The sequence below is a fragment of the Orcinus orca genome, chromosome 1, assembly GCF_937001465.1.
Source record: "Orcinus orca chromosome 1, mOrcOrc1.1, whole genome shotgun sequence".
Lineage (NCBI taxonomy): Eukaryota > Metazoa > Chordata > Mammalia > Artiodactyla > Delphinidae > Orcinus > Orcinus orca.
In genome coordinates, this window is record NC_064559.1 from 39,640,149 (window position 1) to 39,664,020 (window position 23,872).

Sequence of the window (23,872 nt, forward strand, 5' to 3'; positions counted from 1 at the left end):
GAGATTTCTGTGCATTAATTTTGTATCCTGCAACTTTACCAAATTCATTGATTAGCTCTAGTAGTTTTCTGGTGGCATCTTTAGGATTCTCTATGTATAGTATCATGGCATCTGCAAACAGTGACAGTTTTACTTCTTCTTTTCCAATTTGGATTCCTTTTATTTCTTTTTCTTCTCTGATTGCCGTGGCTAGGACTTCCAAAACTCTGTTGAATAATAGTGGTGAGAGTGGACATCCTTGTCTTGTTCCTGATCAAGAGGAAATGCGTTCAGTTTTTCACCATTGAGAATGATGTTTGCTGTGGGTTTGTCATATATGGCCTTTATTATGTTGAGGTAGGTTCCCTCTATGTCTGCTTTCAGGAGGTTTTTTTTTAATCATAAATGGGTGTTGAATTTTATCAAAAGCTTTTTCTGCCTCTATTGAGATGATCATATGGTTTTTATTCTTCAGTTTGTTAATATAGTGTATCATGTTGATTGATTTGTATATATTGAAGAATCCTTGCATCCCTGGAGTAAATCCCACTTGATCATGGTGTATGATCCTTTTAATGTGTTGTTGGATTCTGTTTGCTGGTATTTTGTTGAGGACTTTTACATCTATATTCATCAGTGATATTGGTCTGTAATTTTCTGTTTTTATAGTATCTTTGTCTGGTTTTGGTATCAGGGAGATGGTGGCCTCATAGAATGAGTTTGGGAGTTTTCCTTCCTTTGCAATTTTTTGGAAGAGTTTGAGAAGGATGGGTGTTAGCTCTTCTGTAAATGTTTGGTAGAGTTCGCCTGTGAAGCCATCTGGTCCTGGACTTTTGTTTGTTGGAAGATTTTTAATCACAGTTTCCATTTTATTATTTGAGATTGGTCTGTTCATATTTTCTATTTCTTCCTGGTTCAGTCTTGGAAGGTTATACCTTTCTAAGAATTTGTCCATTTCTTCCAGGTTGTCCATTTTATTGGCATAGAGTTGCTTAGGATGCTTTGTATTTCTGCAGTGTCTGTTGTAACTTCTCCTTTTTCATTTCTAATTTTATTGATTTCAGTCCTCTCCCTCTTTTTCTCGATGAGTCTGGCTAATGGTTTATCAATTTTGTTTATCTTCTCAAAGAACCAGCTTTTAGTTTTATTGATCTTTGCTATTGTTTTCTTGTTTCTATTTCATTTATTTGTGCTCTGATCTTTATGATTTCTTTCCTTCTACTAACTTTGGGTTTTGTTTGTTCTTCATTCTCTAGTTCCTTTAGGTGTAATGTTAGATTGTTTATTTGAGATTTTTCTTGTTTCTTGAGGTAGGCTTGTATAGCTATAGACTTCCCTCTTAGAACTGCTTTTGCTGCACCCCATAGGTTTTAGATCAACGTGTTTTCATTGTCATTTGTCTGTAGGTATTTTTGATTTCCTCTTTGATTTCTTCAGTGATCTCTGGGTTATTTAGTAACACATTGCTTAGCTTCCATGTGTTTGTGTTTTTTACGTTTTTTTCCCTGTAATTGATTTCTAATCTCATAGCATGGTGGTCAGAAAAGATGCTTGATATGATTTCAATTTTCTTAAATTTACTGTGGCTTGATTTGTGACCCAAGATGTGATCTATCCTGGAAAATGTTCTGTGTGCACTTGAGAAGAAAGGGTAATCTGCTGTTTTGGGGATGGAATGTCCTATAAGTATCAATTAAATCTATCTGGTCTATTGTGTCATTTAAAACTTGTGTTTCCTTATTAATTTTCTGTTTGGATGATCTGTCCATTGGTGTAAATGAGGTGTTAAAAGTCCTCCACTATTATTGTGTTACTGTCAATTTCCTCTTTTAGAGCTGTTAGCAGTTGCCTTATGTATTGAGGTGCTCCTATGTTGGGTGCGTATATATTTATAATTGTTATATCTTCTTCTTGGACTGATCCCTTGATCATTTTGTAGTGTCCTTCCTTGTCTCTTGTAACATTCTTTATTTTAAAGTCTATTTTATCTGATAGGAGTATTGCTGCTCCAGCTTTCTTGTGATTTCCATTTGCATGGAATATCTTTTTCCATCCCCTCACTTTCAGTCTGTATGTGTCCCTAGGTCTGAAAGTGGGTCTCTTATAGACAGCATATATATGGGTCTGGTTTTTGTATCTATTCAGCAAGCCTGTGTCTTTTGGTTGGAGCATTTAATCCATTCACATTTAAGGTAATTGTATGTATGTTCCTGTTACCATTTTCTTAATTGTTTGGGGTTTGTTTTTGTACGTCCTTTTGTTCTCTTGTGTTTCCCACTTAGAGAAGTTCTTTTAGCATTTGTTGTAGAGCTGGTTTGGTGGTGCTGAATTCTCTTAGTTTTGCTTGTCTGTAAAACTTTTGATTTCTCCATCGAATCTGAATGAGATCCATGCTGGGTAGAATAATCTTGGTTGTACGTTCTTCCCTTTCATCACTTTAAGTATATCATGCCACTCCCTTCTGGCTTGTAGAGTTTCTGCTGAGAAATCACCTGTTAACCTTATGGGAGTTCCCTTGTATGTTATTTGTTGTTTTCGCCTTGCTGCTTTCAGTAATTTTTCTTTGTCTTTAATTTTTGCCAATTTGATTACTATGTGTCTCGGCGTGTTTCTCCTTGGTTTTATCCTGTATGGCACTCTCTGCGCTTCCTGGGCTTGGGTGGCTATTTCCTTTCCCATGTTAGGGAAGTTTTCGACTATAATCTCTTCAAATATTTTCTCGGGTCCTTTCTCTCTCTCGCTTCTCCTTGTGGGACTGCTATAATGCGAATGTTGTCGCGTTTAATGTTGTCCCACAGGTCTCTTAGGCTGTCTTCATTTGTTTTCATTCTTTTTTCTTTGTTCCACAGCAGTGAATTCCACTATTCTGTCTTCCAGGTCACTTATCCGTTCTTCTGCCTCAGTTATTCTGCTATTGATTCCTTCTAGTGTATTTTTCATTTCAGTTATTGTATTGTTCATCTCTGTTTGTTCTTTAATTCTTCTAGGTCTTCGTTAAACATTTCTTACATCTTCTCAATCTTTGCCTCCATTGTTTTTCCGAGGTTCTGGATCATCTTCACTATCATTATTTTGAATTCTTTTTCTGGAAGGTTGCCTACCTCCACTTCATTTAGTTGTTTTTCTGGGGTTTTATCTTGTTGCTTCATCTGGGACATAGCGCTCTGCCTTTTCATCTTGTCTGTCTTTCTCTGAATGTGGTTTTTGTTCCACAGGCTGCAGCATTGTAGTTCTTCTTGCTTCTCCTGTCTGCCCTCTGGTGGATGAGGCTATCTAAGAGGCTTGTGGAGGTTTCTTGATGGGAGGGACTGCCAGATAGGATTTTATAATACAGTTGTATTAATTTTTTACTTCCATTTACTGATAATCATATTTTTTGTGCTGATTGACATGAACATATAAAATTTTAGGAGCATATAATATGCTGGACACTTGAGAAAGTACTGAATGTCTAAACTTTGCACTTGGAAATAAAGTCAGCTCTACTCTAATAGATTTGTTGCATCTCTGATGTAATATAAATACTATGTAATCTGATGTAATATAAATAGTATGTGTCCCAAGCTATCTATATTCCTCAAAGATAGCTGGGAATTCTTTCCTTAAGCATGATAATTCTTTAATTTTTTTAATGGAAATCTTTCTGATTTGTATTTTATATGTAGTTTAATTGAATCTTTAATGGTAACTTAGGGCCTTCATTAATATTGATTACTAGGTAAAACCAAAGTATGTATGTAGAAGTAAAAATATATGAAAATAGCACAAAAAGTGGGAGGAAAAGTATTCTGTTGTAAGATTTTTATGTTATATATGAAATTATTTGAAGATAGATTGTGATAAGTTAAAGATATATATTGTATAAATCCTAGAAGAACCACTGGAAAATAAAGCAAAACTTAAGGCTAATAAGCTAATAGTGGTGAGAGAGTTGAATTATAAAAGTACTCAATCTAAAAGAAGTCAGAAAAGGAAGAAAAACCAACAAAGAATAGTTAGGGCAAATAAAAAACAAATTACAGGAGGGTAGATTTGTACTTAACTATATAGATGAGGTATTGACAAACTATTCCCCATGAACCAAATTTGGCATGCAGCCTGTTTTTGTATGGCCTGTAAGCTAAAAATGACTTTTACATTTTTCTTAATTATGAAAAATATATGTAATAAAATTTACCATTTTAAACGTTTTAAGCGTACAGTTCAGTGACACTAAGTAAATTCACATCACCATCACCACCATCCATACCTTTTCATCTTCCCAAACTGAAACTCTGTACCCATTAAACTGTAACTCTCCATTGCCCATCCCCCAAGATCCTGCCAATCACCATTATCTTTTCTGTCTCTATGAGCTGACAACTGTAAGTAACTCATAAAAGTGGAAACATACAATATTTGTCCTTCTTTTGTCTGGTTTATTTCACTTAACATAATGTCTTCAAGATTCTTTCATGTTGTAGCAAATATCAGAATTTCATCCCTTTTTTAAAAATATTTTTAGATTTATAGAATAATTGAGCTGATAGCACATAGAAATCCATATACTTACCCACTCCCACCCCTTAACCCTTTATTCCCACACAAAGTTTGACCTATTATTAATATCTTATATTAGTGTGGTGCATTTGTTAAAATAAATGAGCCAATATTGAAACATTATTATTAATTATAGTCAATAATTACATTGTTTTGTTCTTTGTGTTGTACAGTTATAGGGGTTTTGAAAAATGCATAATAACATGTATCCACCATTAGTTTTACACAGAATAGTGTCAGCACCCTGAAAATTCTGTGTTCAACCTATTCGTGTCATACCTCCCTCCCTTGGAATCCTTGGCAACCAATGATATTTTTATTGTCTCTATAGTTTTGTCTGTTCCAAAATGTCATAAAGTTGAAATCAACAGTATGTAGCCTTTTCAGACTGGCTTCTTTCACTTACCAATATGCATTTCAGGTTCCTCCATGTCTTTTCATGGCTTGATAGCTCCTTTCTTTTTATAACTAAATAATATTACATTGTATAGATGTACCATAGTTTGTTTATCCATTCACTTATTGAAGACATATTGATGGCTTCCAGTTTTGGGTGATTATGAATAAAGCTGATATAAACATTCACGCACAGATTTTTGCACAGAGATACATTTTCAACTCAATTGAGTAACTATCTAGGAGCGCAGTTGCTGGATTGTAAGGTAAGACTATGTTCAGCTTTGTAAGGAATTGTCAACTAAAACGATTGTAGCCATTTTGCAGTCCCAGCAGCAATGAATGAGAGTTCTTGTTGCTCCACATCCTCACCAGCATTTGGTATTATCAGGTTTTTTTAAATTAATTTTTACTGGAGTATAGTTGCTTTACAATGTTGTGTTAGTTTCTGCTGTACATCATCCCTTTTTATGGCTGAATAATATTCTCTTGTATGTATATACCAGATTTTTCCAGTTTTAAAGTATTATTAAACACACACAGAGAATGTGTGGTAGACACTATATGTGGCCTACAAAGTCTAAAATATTTATTTTGTGTGTCTGTTAGAGAAAGCTTGTTAGTCCTTGATTTTGATAATTACGCTAAATCTAAATGATTTAAATATGCCAATTAAAAGGCAAATATTGTCAGATGAGTTTTTTTAAAGCAATATTCAAACATATATTGTGTATGAGAAACCTAATGTAAATATAAAGGCATAGATAATTTAAAAGTTAAAGGATAGAAAAAAATGATATACCTACCATGCAAACATGAATTCAGAGGAAGCTGAGAAGGCTGTATTAATATCAAAGACTTTAGAATAAGTATTATTATCAGGGATAAAAGGGACATTTCCACAAGAATTTGAGTCAATTCATCAAGAAGACATAATAATCCTAAATAACAGCTTCAATAAACTTGAAGCAAAGGAGAAACAGAAATTCACAATTATATTATATTCAGAGATTCAGTACTTCTCTCGGTAATGAATAAGAGAAGTAGACTGAAAATCAATAAGGATGCAGAAGACTTCAGCCACAAAATCAACCAGTTCTTTTTTGTTGTTGACATTGATAGAACGAACACTTCACTTAGAAGTAGCCAAATACACTTGATGGAGAAATGTTTTTGACTATATTCAACTTCGATTCATGATAAAAACCTTCCATCAAACTTTTTCAATCTCTGATTACAGGCTCTAAAAAATAACAAAATTTTAAAATCCCACAAGGCTAATAGTATTTAGTGGTGAAATATTGAATGCTTTTTTTTTTTTTTTGGTAAAATCCAGTATATGACAAGAATTTCCACTCTCACTACTTCTATTTAGTGTTTTTAATTGAGAGTCTAGCTAGAACAATAAGGCAAGGGGAAAAAAAGTCATAGAGCTTGGAAAGGAAGAAGTCGTCAAACTATCTTTACTTGCAGATGATATGATTATATAGAAATTTCTAAGAAATTTACAAGGAATTTTTAGGATAGCAGGTCAATATACAAATATCAAATGTATTTCTCTATATTAGCAAAAACAATTGGGAAATATGATTTTTAAAACAATATCATTTATAGTAGTATCATAAAACCGAATCCTTAGGAATAAGAGTAATAAGCAAGACACTGAAAACTACAAAACATTGTGAAGAGACTGTAAACAAGAATTAAATGTAGTGGTATAGCATGTTAATTGATTGGAAGATTCAATATTGTGAAGATGTTTATTCTCCCCAAATTGATCTGTAGATTAAATATGATCTCCATTAAAATTCCACCAGGCCTTTTTTTATTTGTAGCATATGACAGACTAAAATATTTATGGAGATGAAAGGGGCATAGAATAGTCAAAACTGTTGTGGAAAAGAAGAGCAAAGTTAAAGGGCTTACACTACCTGATCTCAGGATTTAGTGTAAAGCCACAGTAATCAAGGAAGTGTGGTATTGGCACAAGGATAGACATATAATTAAGTGAAACAGAAGAGTCTAGAATGCAGACTCACACATATATGACAATTATTTTCAACAAGGTGCCCAGGTAATTCAATGAGGAAAAAAGTCTTTCAGTAAGTCGTTTAGGAACAACTGGATATCCATATGGAAAAAATAATAAACACCAATCCTTGCTTCACACCATACACAAAAATTAATTCTAGATAGGTCATAAATGTAAATGGTAAAACTTATTTAATTACTAGAGAAGACATAGATAATCTTTGTGACTTTGCATTATGCAAAGATTTCATTGATAGGAATCAAAAGGCATGAATCATAGAAGAAAATTGCAATGACTGTGACTACATTAAAACTTTTGCTCTTCAAAAGATACTATTAATAAAATGAAGAGGCAAGCCACAGACTTGGACAAAATATTTTAAATGTATTGCAAAGGAGAAATAGATATTCACAATTATATTCAGAGATTCAGTACTTTTTCTCTCTTGGTAATGAATTTCTCGTTTGCAGTAAATGCATGAAAAGATGCTCAAATCATTAGTCATTTAGGGAAACACAAACTAAAACCACAATGAGATATCACTGCACAGCCAGTGAAATGCTTAAAATTTAAAAGACTATCAGTACCAAATATTGGTGAGGATGTGGAATAAATGGAACTCTTATGCATTGCAGTTTGAATGCAAAATGGTAGAGCCAATTGGGAAACAGTTTGGAAAGATAAATTGTATCCCTACAGTAGAATACATATTAACAAAAAGTAACAAACTTCTGATAGACGCAAAAACATAGTTGAACCTCAGAAGCATTTACCGGAAGTAAAAGATGCCAGATACAAAGGACTATATACTGTGAGTCTATTTATATGATACCCTGTAAAAGGCATAACTATAGTGAAGGAAAGCAGATCAGTGGTTGGCCTGTGGCAAAACTTGTGGGAGACCAAGGGACATGAGAAAACTTTAGGGGAATGGAGACATTCTATATCTCCTTTGTGGTGGTGCTTACAGAACTATATGCATTTGTCAAAAATGGCTGGATTTTATTGTCTACAAATTATACCACAATAAAGAGGATTTTTTAAATGGAGGACTTAATTGTAATCCTCTAACTAACCATTATGGGAAGGCACTCTGAATTCCCCCTAGCACTGATTGACTTCTAATACCTCTGTTACTGCTACCTGGTAAGCCTTGGGTGGTCCGTCTTTGCACATGTACAGCTAACTCTTGGTCACAGACTCATTGGGGTCCTCCACACAGACTTTGGAGGCCCCGTTCTCTGCACAGCTTTCTCCTTTTCAGTGCCCTGCCCCACAATTTCCAGCCACTTCAGCTGCTCAAATCCTTCACTTCAAACTTCACACTTCAGCTGCCTCCTCAGCTCAGATGACTGTTTTGGCCTGCTTAGACTCTAGTTCTTGTTCACAGAAATAATGTGACATGCTTTAATTAGAAGAGTTCTAAAATGTTGGACAGTTAGTGACATCTTGTAACATCAGCAATTCTTTTATTTCCTTAATGTTAAAACAGAAAATACAGTTTGAGTTCATGGTCTGTAAACCCAGAAGTCTCACTGCCTTGCCAGTTAGGTTTGGGTCACATTGATATCCCTCTGCAACAATTATTTTGCCCATTAATCAACAAAAATGTTTAAGGTAATATACTGCGTTTCAAGCTTTGTGTTGCTACGCACTGTAGGTACAAAGGTAAAAGAGACAGTACCTGCTCTCTCAGGGAGCTCACAGTTCATAATATCTGAACAGAGAAATACAATACAGTGTACACGATAGAAGCAAAGTGTGTTGTAGAAATATTTAGTAGGAACACTTAGGCTAATCTACATGCATGGATGTGTGTATTTGGGGGGAGGGTGGATACATTTGGGGGGTAGGTGATGAATACAACTGAGAAGGCTAGGAGAGAGTTAATGTGAAATGTTTATATTTTAAATCCTATTGGATGAAACTAGGAATTCCAATCTAAGGAGCAGAGCAAAAAAGTAAAGTAATGCAGTTGTTATACAACTTAGAAACTTGTAAGTTGTAAGTTCTTTCAATCTGGGAAAGAATTTGTAAGTTCTTGTAAGTTCTTTCAATCTGGGAAAGAATTTGAATGTGTGAGGTTAAATTTTAGAAATCATGTTATCTGCTGCATATTTGTGTTTTAAACTATATTGGAAATGTAAATATTTTCAGGCACAAGAGCCATTCTAGGTCTGCCAGTCTTTCTTCTCCCAAGTTCTTACATCCGGCCGGACCCACTAATTGAGGCCAACTCTTATTCTAAGCAAAGTTGAAAACCAAACGGACTGCTACAAATTCTATCCACTGAGAAGAGTTTCCTTTTTTCTTATCTTTCAGGGCCACCTCTGAAGGATTATAAAGATTATAATCCTATATAAAACCAGAAAATTCCAGTTCTGCTGGTTTGGGGCATATCATTAGACATAATTTTTTAACCCTCAGTTAAGTAGTCATAGCATACTTTGAGACTGTGCATGCAAGTGAAGCAAGCTATGGCAGGAATAACTATCATACCTCCCTGTGCCTTCAGAGCCTACTTAGTCCTCATGCAAGATCTGCCAATTCCCCTTGATGGTGGAGTACAGCTTGACATTCGTAACTCAATAGCTAGGTGATCACATGCGATCTGCTTCATACTGGACAGGTTGGATCACGTTGCTACCTGGTGTCCCTTGATCTTCCAGTTAGTCTCTGTTTGACACTAATATTTGGTCAGGAGCTGTTTCTCAACAGCAAACCACTTTTCATTTCACTTGTGGAAGTGAGTATGATCTTTTATCAAAACCTAAGAGTCAAGAAATGAGAGGCACTGAATTGATTTTTGACTCAGAAAGTAGATGTGCTGAGTAAGATTGTACTGTTAGAAAGTCAGTAGCTACATGCGAAGTATGGTTTGAATCAGGAATTATTTCAAGCTACCAGGGAAATAAAGTAAGAAAGATTAGGGTTTCAAGGCATGGTGCAAAAATAATCTGAACTCTGTCGTCTAATAAAATGTGTTTGGAGGTACGAAAACATCATAATTAAAAATATCTAAAGGCCTCCAATGCAATTCTACCATCAGAACTTCTCAATGATACTTTTAAGCATCATGACCTACTGCAGACATTTGAAGACCATTTGGTTTGCTGAGTCTTAAAGGTCACGTGTAGAGCTTATGCTACTGTACCCGGATCATCTGGAGAGACTTAACTTGCTCTGGGTGCTACTCAAAGCTAATAGCTTTTTATTTTACCTTATAAATGGATCAGAGCTATACACTCAATTATGGAACATGCTGCTCTCAAAGTTTAAAGCGGCCAACCAAACTTTTTGTCTCCTTCTTAGTGGGAGGCAGACAAGGGGTAGCAAATTCTCTTTGACTTTGGTAGGAATATTCTAGCATACCCTGGATCCTCAAGAACTTCATTGAGGAGGCAAACCCTGTGTTTTCTTAAGATTTAGTCCTCACTTCTGTTACACATGTATATTTACCAAGAAACTTCATCTGTCAACTCTTCTACTCTTACAAATCCTAATAGATTGCTGTCTTCTAGAGCAGGATCAAGGAGATGGAGCGTGGAATGTGGAGGCAGCCAAAGTCTCTGCAAAAGCGGATCACGGCATAGAGCAAGAATATTTTATTATGTTTCCCTGAAACAGGGCAGTAGACGTATCTGTCCTTCCCACATGTAAATAACCTGTTGCTTTTGCTCTCTCTGGATTATTATGAAGGGAAAAGCATTTGCTAAATTAAAGCTACATATCAAATACCAAGGCTGTGTTAATTTGCTCAGTAAGGAGGCTCCATCTGGAGTGGCAGCTCCAGCTAAGTCATCCTCTAATTAACTTTATGATAATCTGCCATTAATTTTCAAGCCTGTTAATTTTTGTAGAGGCCAAACTAGTGAAGGCAGTCACCAAACCTGCAATTCTCAAGTCTCTGACTGAGACTAATCTCTGCTTTTCCCTTGGGATGTCTTGTTGCTGGAGAAAGGAAACTGCAGTGTTTCCAATTGTCCCTTCCTGTAACATATAGACGCTGCTTGGAAAGCCAAAGTGTGGATTCTGCCAATTGCTCAGAGTACACATTCTAACTGTAAACCCAAGAACTGGAAAAAGAGAAGCAAGGTGATTTCTGAAATTTACTCTTAGATATTTGATATTATCTGATGCTATTATATGTGGAATTGGTTTTAAATTTCACTTTCTAATTGTTCATTGTGTGTATGTAGAGATTCAATTGATTTTTTAAATATTAATCTTGTATCCAGTGTCCTTACTAAATATGCTTACTAACTCTAATAGCTTATCTCTAAATTATTTTGTGATTTCTATATCACAGTCATCATCTACGAGTAGTGACAGTTTTATTTCTTTCTTTCCAATCCCTTTACATCTTCTTTTTCTCACCTTATTACACTGGCTAGGACCTCCAGTACATTGTTGAATAGAGGTGGTGATAAAAGGCATCTTTGTCTCATTCCTGATCTCAGAGGTAAAGTTTTCAACGTTTCACCAGTAAATTTGTTGTTTGCTATAAGACTTTCAAAGATACCCTTTATGAGTTAAAAGAAATTGCCTTCTATTCCTTGTTTGCACAGAGATTTTTTATCATGAATGGATAATTAATTTCATCAAATGCTTTTTAAAATCTTTACTTTAAAATAATCCAGAAAGGATGTGTGTGGAAAATGGAAGGTGTAAATGAAATACAGTGGTACAATTTTTAATAATTATTAAAGCTGGATAAGTAAAAAAAACAAAATCTGTTACAATTATCACATTACTTTTAACTTTTATTCTTTAAATGCAGTGAATTTGATAGATTAATTTTCTAATGTTAAATTCATCTCGCATTTATAGAACAACTTTACAGTCCTTTTTACCACCTTGAGTCATTTGAGGGTAAATGGCTTGCTGATCTGATGCTTCTTGACCGCTAAATACATTAGTGTATATTTTTTACAAGTAGGAATATTCTCTTACATAACTGTAATCCAACCATCAAAAGTAAGACATTAATACTGATATATTTTTAACATTTAATTCTCGGAACCCACTCAAGGTCAACAGTTGTCCAAATAATGTGCATTATAAAAGGATCTAGTTCAAAATCATGCCTTGCATTTAGTTACCATGTCTTGTTAGTCTCCCTCGGTCTAGCACAGTTCTTTGGTCATTCCCTTTTGGAGATTACACTTGTTTTTTAGAATATCTGAGTTTGTCTGATATTCATCACAACTAGATTCAGGTTATGCATCTCTAGCTGGAAGTGGTACCATATTCCTCTCATTGCGTCTTATCAGGTAATGCACAATTTTGATTTATCCCGTTACTCAGAATGTTCAGTTTGATCTCGTCATTAAGGAGGTGTGTACCAGGCTTCTTTCCTAAGTTACTCTTGATAATTAAGTCCTTTGTCAGAATGTATTTCTAACTACATAAATGACGTATTTCTCAAAATTCTTTCAGTTTATTCTTATATTTATATCTAGATGGATTCATGGTTTCCTCTTTTTCTCAATGTCTTATAATCGGTTACTATTATTTATTTTGAAGCTCAAATTGTTAGTGGGATTTAGTCAGTGTGAACCCCTTCAAGCTGGTTTCTTTGTCCTTTTGACACGACCCCATCATTCTTTGAGTGTGTCCTTAACTCTCAACACAAGAAGCTTGTCTAGGCTTGTCTTGTATTTTCCTTTTCTCAGCCCTGGAATTAGCCATTTCTTCATGGAGTCATGGTTCCTTTTAGTGAAGAACTGATTGAAAAGCCAAGATCTGGGCAATAGGTATGCTCATTGCTATCAAAGTGTTGTTCTTAAGCCCTCTCAGTGGATAGAGCTAGTATACTCAGGAATGTGTGTGTGTGTACACACATTATATGCATATTTACACTATAGTTCTACCTATTACTAACAACCTGAGTTCACACTGATATCTTTTCATTCTAATCCAACACCACAGAGTTTATTCTAGTGTCTTCCCTTTCCATATTTGTAACTCCCTTTTCAAACACTGAAAGAACTGGCTCGCATTAACCATTATATATTGTTTAATCAGCACCACACCACTCCCCATTACTCTGCACACATCCCCCCCTTTCACCCCATTTACGTTCCAGTATCACATACAGCCTTTTCTACTCCTGGATGTCCTTGTAACCCTCAGAACATGGACTCTGACAGCCCAGGCCAGCTTGCCTGACATTGAATGTCCTCATCATCCTACCTAAGCTCTGACTTCCTGCTTGGGTTCTGACCCCATACTGCAGGACTTCCCCTTTTCCCACTTGGACTCAGACAGCACACTCTAGGCTCTCCTCCCACGTGGATACCCTCCCCATCCAGCTGAGGTTCTGGTTTGCCTGTGTCAGGCCACCTGTTTGTGTGGATGCCCTCCTCAGCCTTCCTGGGCTTGGCAGCCCACACCAGTGCCCCATCCGTGGCTCTGATCCTACTCAGGCTCTGGCTCCCCTTCCCTCGGTGTAGACACACTCCTCACTCTGTTTGGGCTCTGTTGCCCCAGACTAGGCTTCCTGTCCATGGGGAACCTTCTTATCCTGCTGAGGCTCTGGTTCCCTATGCTGGGCCTTTCTCATCCAGATTGGGTTCCATCATGCTGCATGGTGCTGCCCGATGTATGGATGTCCTCTTTGCCCTCCTTGTGCTCTGACATCTCACTTCTGGCCTCTCCCTGAATGAAGGCCCTCCTCACCCGACTTGTGCTCTGACATACGGCTCCGGGCCACTGCGGCTTCTTGTGCCACCACCAGGGCAGACCACTGCCTGCCTCTGCCCCACTGAAGAGCTTTAGAACTGATAAATTTCCAAAAAGGGAAGAACAAAGGGAAAGCTTGCTATCTTTTTAATGTCTAAAGGATTTGAAATGATGTCTTCCGTTTTACTCTTGATATTAATAATTTATGCTATCTCTCTTTTGTTCCTGACTAGTCTCTTCTAGCAGCTTATTAATTTTATTAGTGTTCTCAGTGAATTTTATTTTGGTTTGCTGATGCTTTCTATTGTATGCGTGTTTTCTCTTTTTGATTTCTTCTCCTAATTTCATTCCTCCTACTTTGTTTGAGTTTCACTTGTATGTTTTTTAAATTTTTAACGTCTTGAAATGGGTACTTAGATCATTGTTTTCAGCCTTCCTCTCTCCCCTGCCCTCCCTGGCATATGCATTTAAGCCTGTAAATATCCTTCTTAGCCACATTCCACAAGTATTTCTTTTTTTGTTGTTGTTAGTTTCTGCTTTATAACAAAGTGAATCAGTTATACATATACATATGTTCCCATACCTCTTCCCTCTTGCATCTCCCTCCCTCCCACCCTCCCTATCCTACCCTTCTAGCTGGTCACAAAACACTGAGCTGATCTCCCTGTGCTACGCGACTGCTTCCCACTAGCTATCTATTTTACATTTGGTAGTGTTTATATGTCTATATATACACTACTGCTTTCTCACTTTTCCACAAGTATTTCTGTGGATTATTTTTAATATCATTATTTTCAATATGTTTTCTAATTTCTATTATGATTTCTTTTTTAATCCATGGGCAATTTAGAAGTTCATCTTAATTTCTTGTTATTTTATCTAGATATCTATAGATTTTTTAGTTATATTTTTGATTGTGATTTCTAGTTTAATTCCACTGTGGTTAGATAACATCCTTTTTACACTTCCAGTTTTGAGAAGTGTGTTGAGCCTTAATTTATTACCCAGTATATGATCAATTTTGGCAAGTTTCCCCAGGCATTTGAAAAGAAATATGAATTCTACAGATGTTGAACATTCACCACTTTTTAGAGTTGCAGTTCCCAAACTCTGAAAACCACTGTCTTAAAACATGATGTTAAGAACTATAGGTCATATTCCTGATATGCATGCATCCTGTTTTTTTCTAGAGTAGGAAGATACTTTGTCTTGTTTTGTAGGTACCGTGCAATATGCAAATGGAAAATTAAAATGCTTAAAATATATTCATGCATGAACCCTTTTATGGATATATCATTTCCATAAAATAGGGTATGAAATTTGGTTGTAAAATGAGGAATAAAGTAATAGTAGGGCATCATCATCATTTTGGTGTTTGATAGTCCCACAAAAAATTTCTTCCCAAGGCTGGATGTTTACAGTATAATTTAACAACTCCGACATAACTTGTGTTATTTTATAAAAACAATTGTCTTAAAATGTTTGCAATAGCAATTCATTTTAAGCCAACTCTTAGTTATTACACAGTATAGACAATATAAAGCAGTTATCAACTAGAGAAAAAAGATATTATTGCAAAAGTTAAAAAAGGAGAAATCCTCATAACTATCTTTTTTATGAAATTTAGATTCCATATACATTTGGTGTTCTTCACTTTGAAAAGTAAAGTGCAAGAGTAAACTGAAAAGGAAAGAGAAAAGTGTGTTAATATTATTTTCAAAGCTTTGAGGATTTATACAATAATATATAATTATACAAACTTACATATATACAATTTATATATTCCAATGTTTATGTATATTATATATATATCTCATTTATATGTTCCAAAATATTTTATATATTCCAATTCACAGCTTTAAAATTGTCTCTCTCAAATCCAGAAACAATATTGAAGTCTACCCATGGAACCTACTTAGCACCTTTAAATATCACTAAACTTCTTTGTAGTAACTTGTGCCTTGGTCTTTGGAGCACATTTACACTAAATCTAAGTAAGAGCCAGACGACTGGAGCTCAGCTGTGTAAGTCCCATAGTTGGTGGCAACTAGGCAGGGACCTGATATATTAAAAGTAAACCAAAGGAAGTAAGGTATAACATAATCACCAGACAGAAATTGTATCGTGCTATCCATATAAAAAGTTCAGAGAAGGATTATTAAAGTGGAAAAAGAGCTACAGAAAGAGAAGATATTTTAATAAAAATGAAAACTGAAATCAACTGCCAGACTGATGTATAAGGAGGGCAAGGATCCTTTATCTTTCTCCTTCCTGGAATCTTTAGGCATCTACTTTTTTGTTTTGTTTTGTTTAATGTGTGTGTATTTTTATACTCCCATTAGTGTATTTTGGAACGGAAATATTGAGTCATTTTTTACTTTTCCCAGTTTTATTGAGGTTTAATTGACATACAACTTTGTATTATTCCAAGGTGTACAACATACTGGTTTGATATATGTAAATATTGCAAAATGATTATCACAGTAAGTTTAGTTAACATCAGTCACTTCACATAGTTACAGATTTTTTCTTCTGATAAGAACTTTTATCTACTTTTATTCTACTCTCAACAAATTTTAAATATACAATACAGTAGTAGTAACTGTAGTCCCTGTGCTATACATTACATCCCCAGGACTTATTTATCTTATAACTGGAAGTTTGTACCTTTTGACCACCTTCACCCTTTCCCCCCCACCCTCATCCCTGCCTTTTTTTGCCAACCACCACTGTTCTCCGTATCTATGAATTCGTTTTTTTTAGATATAAGTGACATCATACAGTATTTATCTTTCTCTTTCTGACTTATTTCACTTAGCACAATGTCCTCAAGGTCCATCCCTGTTGTCACAAATGGTAGGATTTCCTTCATTTTTATGGCTGAATAATAGTCTGTTGTGTGTATATACCACATTATCTTTATCCATTCATTCGCTGATGGACACTTAAGTTGTTTCCATGTCTTAGCTATTATAAATAATACTTCAGTGAATATGGGAGTGCACATATCTTTTCAAGATAGTGATTTCATTTCCTTCAGATAAATACCCAGAAGTGGAAATGCTGGATCATATGGTAGTTCTATTTTTAATTTTTCTGAGGAATCTCCATATTGTTTTCCATAGTAGCTTCAACAGTTCACACTCCTACCAACAGTGCACAAGGATTCCCTTTTCTCCACATCCTAGCCAGCACTTGTTATCTCTTGTCTTTTTGATAATAACCATTCTGACAGGTGTGAGTTGATATCTCATTGTGGTTGATTTGCATTTCTCTGATGATTAGTGGTTTGAACACGTTTTCATGTACCTATTGGCCATTTGGATATCTTCTTTGGAAAAAGAAGGTTTTTTTTTTTGGTTTTTTTGTTTTTGTTTTGTTTTGCGGTACGCGGGCCTCTCACTGTTGTGGCCTCTCCCGTCGCGGAGCACAGGCTCCGGACGTGCAGGCTCAGCGGCCCCGGCTCACGGGCCCAGCCGCTCCGCCGCATGCGGGATCCTCCCGCACCGGGGCACGAACCCGTGTCCCCTGCATCGGCAGGCGGACTCTCAACCACTGCGCCACCAGGGAAGCCCGGAAAAAGAAGGTTTTTACCAAAGACATTTTTTAGTTTCTCAACCCATTTTTTAATCAGATTGTTTTTTCACTGAGTTGTGTGAGTTCTTTATGTATTTTGGATATTAACACCTTATCAGATACATGATTTGCAAATATTTTCCACCATTCTGTAGGTCGCCTTTTAATTTTGTTGATTGTTTGCAGTGCAGAAGCTGTTTAGTTTGACGTAATCCTACTTGTTTATTTTTGCTTTTGTTGCCTTTGCTTTTGGTGTCAGATCTAAAATATTAAGAACAATGTCAAGGAGCTTACCCACAATGTTTTCTTCTAGGAGTTTTATGGTTTCAGGTCTTATGTTTTAAGTTGATTTATGTATATGAGGTCAGACAGTAGTTCAATTTCATTATTTTGCATGTGGCCATTCAGTTTTCCCACCACCATATATTGAAGAGACTGTCCTCTCCCCATTGTAAATTCTTGGCTCCTATGTCATAAATTAATTGACCATACATGTGTGGGTTTATTTATGGGCTCTCTATTCTGTTCTCTTTATCTATGTGTCTGCTCTTTTGCCAATACCATACTGTTTTGATTACTATAGCTTTGTAATACACTTTCAAATCAGAATGTGTGATACCGCCAGCTTTCTTCTTCTTTTTCAAAATTGCTTTGGCTATTTGGAATCTTCTGTGTTTCCATACAAATTTTAGAATTTTTTATTCTATTTCTATGAAAAAAATGCCATTGGAATATTGATAGCGATTGCATTGAATCTGTAGATTGCTTTGGGTAGTATGAACATTTTAACAATACTCTTCCAATCCATGAGCACAGAATATCTTTCCATTTTTATTTGTGTCTTCAACTCCTTTCATCAGTGTCTTACGGTTTTTAGTGTACAGGTCTTTTCACCTCCTTGGTTAAATTTATTCCTTGGTATTTTATTCTTTTTAATGCAATTATAAATGGGATTTTTTCCCCTTAATTTCTTTTTATGATAATTCATTGTTAGTTGATAAAAACACAACTGATTTTTTTATATTGATTTTGTATCCACCAACTTTACTGATTATGTTTATTAGCTCTAACAGTTTTTTGGTGGACTCCTGATGGTTTTCTATATATAATATTATGTCATCTGCAAATAGAGACAGTTTTACTTCTTCCTTTCCAATTTGGATGTCTTTTTTTTTTCTGGCCTAATTGCTGTAGCTAGGACTTCCAGGACCATGTTGAATAAAAGCAGTGAGAATCAGCATCCTTGTCTTGTTCCCAGTCTTAGAGGAAAAGCTTTCAGCTTTTCACTGTTGAGTATGATGTTAGCTGTGGGCTTTTCATATATGGATTTTATTACGTTGATGTATGTTCCCTCTGTACCCAGTTTGTTGAGGGTTTTTATCATGAATGGATGTTGAATTTTACCAAATGCTTTTTCTGTATCTATTGAAATGATCATATTATTTTTATATTTCATTTTGTTAATGTTTTTTATTACATTGATTGGTTTCCATATATTGAACCATCCCCTGGAATAACTCCTACTTGATTATGATGTATGATCCTCCTAATATATTCTTGAATTCAGTTTGTTAATATTTTGTTGAGGACTTTTGCGTCTGTATTCATCAGGAATAGTGGCCTGTAATTTTCTTTGTTTGTAGTGTCCTTGTCTGGCTTTAGGTAATGCTGGCCTCGTAAAACGAGTTTGCCAGTGTTCCCTCCTCACCTGTGTTTTATAAGAGTTTGAGAAGGACTGGTATTAATTCTTCTTTAAGTGTTTGATAGAATTCACCAGCGAAGCCATCTGATCCTGGACTTTTGTTTGTTGGGAAGTTGATTACTGATTCAATATCCTTACTAGTAATTGGTTTGTTCAGATTTTCTATTTCTTCATGATTTGGTCTTGGTAGATTGTATGTTTCTTGGAATTTATCCATTTCTTCCAGGTTGTCCAATTTGTTGGTATATAATTTTTCATACTAATCTCTTATGATCCTTTTTATATGTATCAATTGTAATTTCTCTTCTTTCATTTCTAATTTGAGTCTTCTCTCTTTTTTTTTCTTGGTGAGTGGCATCTACTCTTTTCCATATAGATATGAACAGTGAAATGGATCCCATCCCCAGCTTCAATTTGATGGCTTCTGATTAATCTAAACCATTTATGGTAATCACATTCCCCCTACCACAGATGGGTTTAGAAATAGACATGTGACCCAGTTCTGTCCAGTGAGATCTGTGGGGTAATACGCTGAGAGACTTCTTGGAAAGATCATCTCTCTTTTTGAAAAAATTAAGGTAAAGGAAAAGATGGCATGCTGATTCTTAGAACCACTACGTTGGGAATTATTTGATTGACTTCATGGTACAGTAAGTATTTAGATATTACAATTTAACTTATAATTCAATGGCTGATTAAATATACATTTTAAAGGGAGAGAAGATGTTGTTTTAGTGATTTAAGAACTATCAGTAGAGAATATATTTAGAAACAACAGAAAATTCAAATATCAGGTTTTGTTGTGTTTTTTGTTTTTTGGCCATGCTGCGAGGCACGTGGGATCTTAGTTCCCAGACCAGGGATCGAATCCATGCCCCCTGCAGTGGAAGCGCAGAGTCTTAACCACTGGACTGCCAGGGAAGTCCCTGTTTTTGTTAACAAAGAGGGATTTATTTGTCTCAGGCATCCAGAAGTTTGGAGATAGCTACTTAGTGATTTTTCAGATGCTTCTTCATTATTCTTAGTTTTCATTCTTATGCTTGTTACTTCATGGTTACAAGATGAGTGCAGCACCTCCAAGCAGGAGGAGGGGGAAAGGCCAGTGGACAAAAGGGGCATGCCAGTTGAGTCTGCCTGCTTTTGTCAGGAAAACAAAAGTTTTCCTGGAAGCCCTGTTCTGAAATCTGGTTTATTGTGTTTTATTAGCTACTATTTGCAATCCATCTAGTTAATCTATTCTATCTTCTCCAATTTAGCTTCAACTATATTAACTCATTAACTTTTCTACTTTGTGCTTATGTTTTCTAAAGTGGGTATGTTAGACTCAGTAGGTGAGACATTTAATTTCTTTTTACAAAATTAGGGCTTCTGAGCAAATATGTAAATCTATGCTAAGTTCAATATTTTTCATTTGAACCAGACATTGTAGTAATTTTTCAATGAGTTTTATAGTTCTTATGTAAAGTTTTTCTAAGGAAGAACAGAAGACCTATTGAACATTTGAACTGAACTCCATTATAAGAATTACAATACAAACTACCTTTTTTCAGAGTCCATTTTGAGAAACGAGAGTCACAGTCCATTAAAGTAAGAAATGAGCAGTGTTTAAATTTAATATCTGTTATTGTGTCCAGGATTTATCTACACAGACTTAGCTATTCCTCAGTTGTATACTGAACTCTATTTCCTTACATACCCTCCTGTCCCCACCTCTATCCTGTTCACAGACATGTTTATTCTCAGTTACTTAGATACATCATTACGGTAAAAGTTAAAAGCATAATTTAAGAGAGAAAGAAAATGTAGTTTCAGATTAACTGCTGGAGGGGGAGATGCGTGCTATGGACAAGGTGGAGCCGTACTTTAGAAGGAATACAGATTCAGGGTGTGGTGGGGCAGGGTGTGGCCTCTTTATAATGCAGGCGGGGTGGAATGCAGACTCCAGGCTTTGCTGGGGATGGGGAAATTAGGCCTCCATTCAGAGTGCACCCATTCCAGGATTCTGGATCTAGGATAGATGTGGAAAAATAGTTTCCGACTCTGCTAAGATGAATGCTAGTTTAAGTTCATCTCAGTAACTGAAGACAATAAATGAGGTTTATATTTGTTTCACCTACCATACTTTTACTGTTGTGGCTAGAGAGGTCACAGATCATAAGGGAATAAATGAAGTTTGTATGCTCTAGGATTGTTTTGAAAGAAAGACCTAAGTAAATCATCAATTTCACTAGTATTTTTTGCTCTCCCATTTTTATAGTATAAAACAGGGTCTCGTTATATAACTTTTATTTTTCCTGATCTTATTATGCAGGAGGAGAGGAATGGGAAACCAGATTATTTGATTTCTGCATCTGAACTAGGGAAGAAGACAACTCATTAGTAAATCTAGTAGTTACTTTGCCACAGAATCTTAATCCAGTTTTTTTAAGTTATTACAATTATTGTGGACTGTACTGCATGTCGAGGCTAATTGGAAACAGTGACCAGATTCTTAATCATTATCAGGAAACTGCATTCAGAGAATGAGAAGAACACCCCCACTGGATGAATTGCAGCCACCACCATATCAGGATGACAGTGGTTCTCCCCATCTCTCATGTACACCCTCAGAAATTGGGGACAGTAAATGTGAATTTTCCCACTGCAGCAACAGTCCAAGATGCTCATATAACAAGTGTCCAAGTGAAGGAAGCACAGGTCATGAAATAGAAAGTTTTCATAATAAAGGATATGAAGAAGATGTTCCAAGTGACAGCACTGCAGTCCTGAGCCCTGAAGTAAGTAAAAGCACATAGAATTTTTTAAATGAATGTTATTTGGAAGATAATAATAATCCTGTGCTTATCCTCTTGGTCAGAAGGTTTTATCACTATCTTGTCCTTTATGGCTTATGGTACCAGTTTCTGTTTTTATCCAGCAGACTTTTCAGGGCTGTCCCAACCTTCAACTCCCTTTCAAAAGAGGACAGGTAGATAAAAATGAGAGCAATATGCAAGATATTGAGAAGTATCTTGCCTCAGGGTTCAACCTCAGTAGGGGTTTAAAAAAAATTTTTTTTAACATTTTACATAAAACATTCTGGAATTACCCATTTCTTTTATCTTAAGGTTCCTATTTATGTTTGTGTTTATTTTTTAAATTATTTTATTTGGATATTTTTACTATTGGGAGGTGGCCCTTTAATGTTTTACAAGTCTTTCAGAATAATGTCTGCATTTCCATACCATGGAATATGGAGGGATAAGTGATGCTCAGCTTTACTAATGAAATTTGAATTCATGGCATCATGCATTCAGAGAGGTTGGTTGGTTGTGTTTTAAGTTATTTCCTTTTTTTGGAGCAAAAAATGTGAAAACAACAACAAAAATAAGTGTGTTATACTTTTGAAGTCTTTCCATGTTGTAAAAGGGATTTGTTTTAATCTTTCAATGATGATAAAATCTATAAAGGTAATCTAGAGGTTTTCATTAGGCAGTATTTACTTTTAGGTTTCCTTTTTTTCCAGATGGCAAGTTTTTACAACTTTTGTCCCAGACAACATTTCATGATACTGCAGTGTGTCAGTGTTCTTACTAGGTGAATTTTTATCTACTGCCAAAATTAAATAATGAAAGTACAGCTCTGAATAGAATTTCCTCAAAGTTTTTCTTATATAATTTCTAGGAACACTTTTTATCTGTTACTACTCTTCTACTATTCCTAATATTATTATATAGTATCTAACTTAGAAGGAAATTCTGCATTGGTATTATAAATTTAACATAGTAGTATTTCATCATTTTCCACAAAGAATATTTCTCCTTGTTTTATACCTGAGCAAATTTGAGATAACTATTTTATAGATTTGCAAACTATATAGATAGCCAGCACATAAACAGTGAAACCTGGATTGTGGAACTAACAACAATGGTAATAGCTATCACCAATTGTGCCAATAACTTTTCTATAAGCTTTACATAGCTCATTTAACTCTAACAACCTCATCTTCAGAAAGTTGTTATTTCCATTTTAGGAATGAAAACATTAAGACTCAGAGAATTAAGCAAGTTGCCCAGGTGTAAGTAGCTCTTAAACAGTAGAACTGTAATTCAAAGCCAGGTCTGCCTGACTGCAAAAACAGTGGTCTTAACAACTCCGCTCTATTGCCCCTCTTGACTTGAATCATTGTGTGCGAAATTACTTTGAAGTATTGGTACCCTCCAAGTACACCACCAGGCAAGCTATCCCAGAGGACTCACAGACCAAATTAAGATGCTCAGGTTACACTTGTGTGTGTGTGTGCATGCATGTGTGTATGTGTGTTTTAAGCTATTTCAAATATAAAGCAAGAAGGAAGAGGAGCAAGATAAGGTAGGAGAACACACTTAGGATAGGATGCCCTTAGGTACAGGTGGCAAGACAACAAACACTGTGTGAATCCTGGTTTATATAATGTCCTTATGTTCAGTCTTACTCTTTCTGCTCCATCAGCATTCCCTAATTACGGCATGGTAACAAGGACAAAAGTTGAGATTTGAACAAGGGTGCCAGGGGCCAAAAACACATACTTGTTTTATGGGAGAGATGCAGGGGCAAGTACTCCTGGCCACAAGTAAAACTTGCAGTTAGTCTACTAAATAGACATAGATTTTATCTGCATTTCTTAAATAGAACATGTGGGTGACAGAGCTGTCAGCCCAGAGGTGACATGATCATAGCTTGGCCTTTCCATCCCTTTCCATAGGTAATAGTCATTTGTTCTATCTTATTTTCTGTTTATTCTGTCTTTGACATATCTTAACAAGTTATTAACTTAGTTATTATATATATTTACCACATCTTCTGAATTCTGCCTGTGTCTCCCAAGTTACTTCCTTACTTATTATCTGTAGTTAACAGAACCTGTGAGTTTTGCCCATATTTCAGAAGCTTGCTGTGTTAACACTTCTTATTGAGTCTCCTCCATCCTGCTTGTTTTTGTGTCT

General features: G+C 35.6%; 1 protein-coding gene across 1 annotated transcript in view; it reads left to right on the top strand.

Annotated features, from left to right (window-relative positions):
- The window catches only part of SYT14 (synaptotagmin 14), a 156,272-nt gene that overhangs the window by 53,047 nt on the left and 79,353 nt on the right, over positions 1 to 23,872 (top strand). The window contains 1 exon segment of the mRNA XM_049701418.1: positions 21,414 to 21,685. Within this exon segment, the coding sequence (XP_049557375.1) occupies positions 21,414 to 21,685 (272 nt within the window).